This window comes from Camelina sativa, unplaced genomic scaffold, assembly GCF_000633955.1.
Source record: "Camelina sativa cultivar DH55 unplaced genomic scaffold, Cs unpScaffold00859, whole genome shotgun sequence".
Classification (NCBI taxonomy): Eukaryota; Viridiplantae; Streptophyta; class Magnoliopsida; order Brassicales; family Brassicaceae; genus Camelina; species Camelina sativa.
In genome coordinates, this window is record NW_010921984.1 from 1 (window position 1) to 2,871 (window position 2,871).

Here is a 2,871-nt window from a genome sequence, read left to right on the forward strand (position 1 = left end):
CTTGTCCGCGAAGCGGAAGAAGTTCGCACGGTTGAGTTCGGACATGTGCGCAAACACCGGAACCCGAACTCCTGGCCGGGTGTAACTCCTCATCAGATCGGCTGGGGACGCAGGGGGAACTGAAATGGACGAATGACGTCAGTCTATTTGGTCCCCGAGACCCAGCAAGCAAAAAAAAAGGAAACCTCGAGTTATCATTACCTCGGGGGGAGGAACGACGTTCCTTCGAAGGCGGCCTGCCAGAGGAATCCCCGGACTCCTTAGATCTCCTCTCTGAGGAAGGACCCCTATCCTTCGAGCTAGGCTTACTTCGCTCGTCTCCAGACGAACTAGTCCGAGCTCGGCTCTTCTCGCGAAGAGGCGAGGAAGTCTCAGGTTCCTTCCTCTTTTTGGATGAGTCCGACCGCTGGGAACTGACCTCGACGGGGGGAGCTATAACCTCCCGCGGCTCGTCACTGGAGTCAGCTACAATAATTACTGCGGGCTCGGGCGAGCTGGGCTGAGGTTCGGAGGCCCCCGTAAGCGGCTCGGAAGAATCAGTGGGGGGTAACGAAGTCCCGTCTACCTCAGGAGAAGAGGGGCCTGACTTCTTAGGAAGACGAGCTTTGCCCTCGGCGAGCGCTGCCGCCATATTCAACTTCGCCTCCTTTTCGGCGAGTCGGCAAGCCCGTTCCTCTCTGTAATTCATCTCCGAAGTGCTTATAGGGTCGGAGCAAACGAGGGAACGACTCCTAAGCCGCACTGTGGATTCTCTAATCCTTTCGCACGAAAAGGAGTCCCAGGCAATCTGACCCTGGCTGCAAAACCTCGAGAAAAACTCTACGAATGTAGGGCAAAGCAGTCCGCGCTCGAAGTGATCTGGGACAAGAAAAACAAGGAGTAAGTAACAGAAAGGAAAATAGTATATTAAGGGCACCTGACTAAGAGCGCCGTTCTACCAATTTTCGAAGTCCACTTCGATACGTGCGAACTTGCGAGGTGGCCGAAGGTGAGCTCGTTGACCGGGAAGAAAAAATACGACTTCCGCCACTTCTCATCCTTCTCGGGAAGGTCGTCAAAGACCTTCAGTCCGGAAAGCGGGCTTACATAGAGTGTCCCCTTAGTCCGACCAGTCTTCACCGTGTATACTTGAAGAAAGTCGGCTAGGGACAGTTTGTAGTTGAACTCTTCCCCCAGAGTTTGAAGACACATGACGATGCGGACGAAGTTTGGGCACATCTGGGGGAGAGCGAAGCCCAGTTCGAACATCATCTTCACGATGAGTTCGGGGAGAGGAAACGACAGACCGCACGCAGAGAAGAATATCTCAAACGCGCAGCAATACCCTGGGGGAGGATTTTCCGGAGATTCGTGAGCCCCCGGGAATTTAATTTCAATCTCCGATGAAATCCCGGTGGACCCCCTAAATTCGGCTATATTCTCCGCCGAGAGAATTGACGGTGGGTGAGGGCCGTAAACGCCCGGAATCAGGGGTTTCACGGTTTTACCCGACGAGGATTTCGGAGGAGACATTTTTCTTTGAGCGATTCGTGTGAAAAGAAAACGGGAGTTGAAGAACTTTCCGGCGAAAGCAAAGGTTACAGAGAAAAGAGAGAAAAGTCTAAAAACATAAAAGCACAAACACGATTGAAGAATTGGGGTGAGAGAGAAGTCGAGTTTACCTTTATACACGGCACAAGGAAGCAATGATTACCTGGGGAAGTGAAAGGTCTCACACCGTTCTCTTTCTCTCTTATAACCAACACGCCACCTAGTGGGCCCCGAGGCCTGTTCGGGAAGGCAAATCCCATCATTATCACGATCAAATCGTGGGGATATGGGGAATATTCAGTTTCCCAAAATTGATCGCTTGAAGGTCAAAAGTCTCCCGAACTATTCAGCTCGGGAGACTTGGGGGGCAACTGTTGTACCCACGATCTACCATCTCGGGCAATAGGCAAGAGGGCCTAAGTCAGGCTTGCCTAATGGGCCGAGGAGGTGTTATTGATCGGCCCATCAGGCCCGGAGAAAGGAAGGGAGCACGGAGACGTTCCGTGCTCGACAGCTCGCAGCTCGGGCCCGGTCAAAGATTCCCGCATTTAAGAGGGTTAATTAGGCTGCGCGGATCGCGCACTATTAATTCCGTATTAATTGAGTAGTAAATGGGTCGGTATAAATATGTAAGGGGGAGGTCATTTGTAAAGGGGCCCGAGATTTTTTTCCAGAAAAAGGCAATACAAATTCAAATTCTAAAACTCTTATTATTTTAGTTCGGAACTGTTTACGGCGACAAGCTCCTCCACAATTAAAATCACTTCGGAAGGAGAAGCATATTCTCTGTTCTCACAGTAGATTTCTCCTTAATTTCTAGGACTTTGTAACACTCCATTCACGGTCTAGATCGGGATGAGGTTTTAGATTCCTTTCGGTTAAAGGATTGTCTTAAGTCTTAAGCCAAATATTTGTTTAAAATCAGTTTAAGGTAAATAAACCAAAACTAAACCCAAAATGCATCTTTACATGTCATCAATGAACAATTCCAAATCCGATTTCGAAAGGAGAGACCAGTCGTAAAATTGTATATCAACAAAAAAGAGGGTTCGTCATAGCAAAGTAGCAATCTACAAAAGTTTAGCCGATGCAGCAATGCTCATGGCTTCCTACAGGGCCGGTCCATAGGGCAATCAACTCAAGCAAAGGATTAGGGCATAAAAAAAAATTAGGGCATTTTTTTGTAAAATTATTATAGAGTTTTTATATATATCTAAAGATTTTTACAAAAATGTGGACTTTAATATAAGTGCAAATCATAGTTTTTGAGGTTAATTGTTAGTTTTAGTTTTGATTTTTTCCATTTTGAGGTTAATAGTTTGCTTTGTTAAACTATTAGAT

At 47.7% G+C, this 2,871-nt stretch overlaps 1 protein-coding gene across 1 annotated transcript; it reads right to left on the reverse strand.

Moving 5' to 3' along the window:
- Positions 1-201: 201 nt before the first annotated feature.
- Positions 202-1,512, reverse strand: LOC109131620 (uncharacterized protein At3g60930, chloroplastic-like; the record flags this gene model as incomplete). The annotated part of the gene is made up of 2 exons (XM_019242793.1): positions 972-1,512; positions 202-858 (listed from the first exon to the last, which is right to left on the reverse strand). Coding segments are annotated over exons 1-2 (1,198 nt in total), but the record flags the coding sequence as incomplete, so codon positions are not given.
- Positions 1,513-2,871: the final 1,359 nt, after the last annotated feature.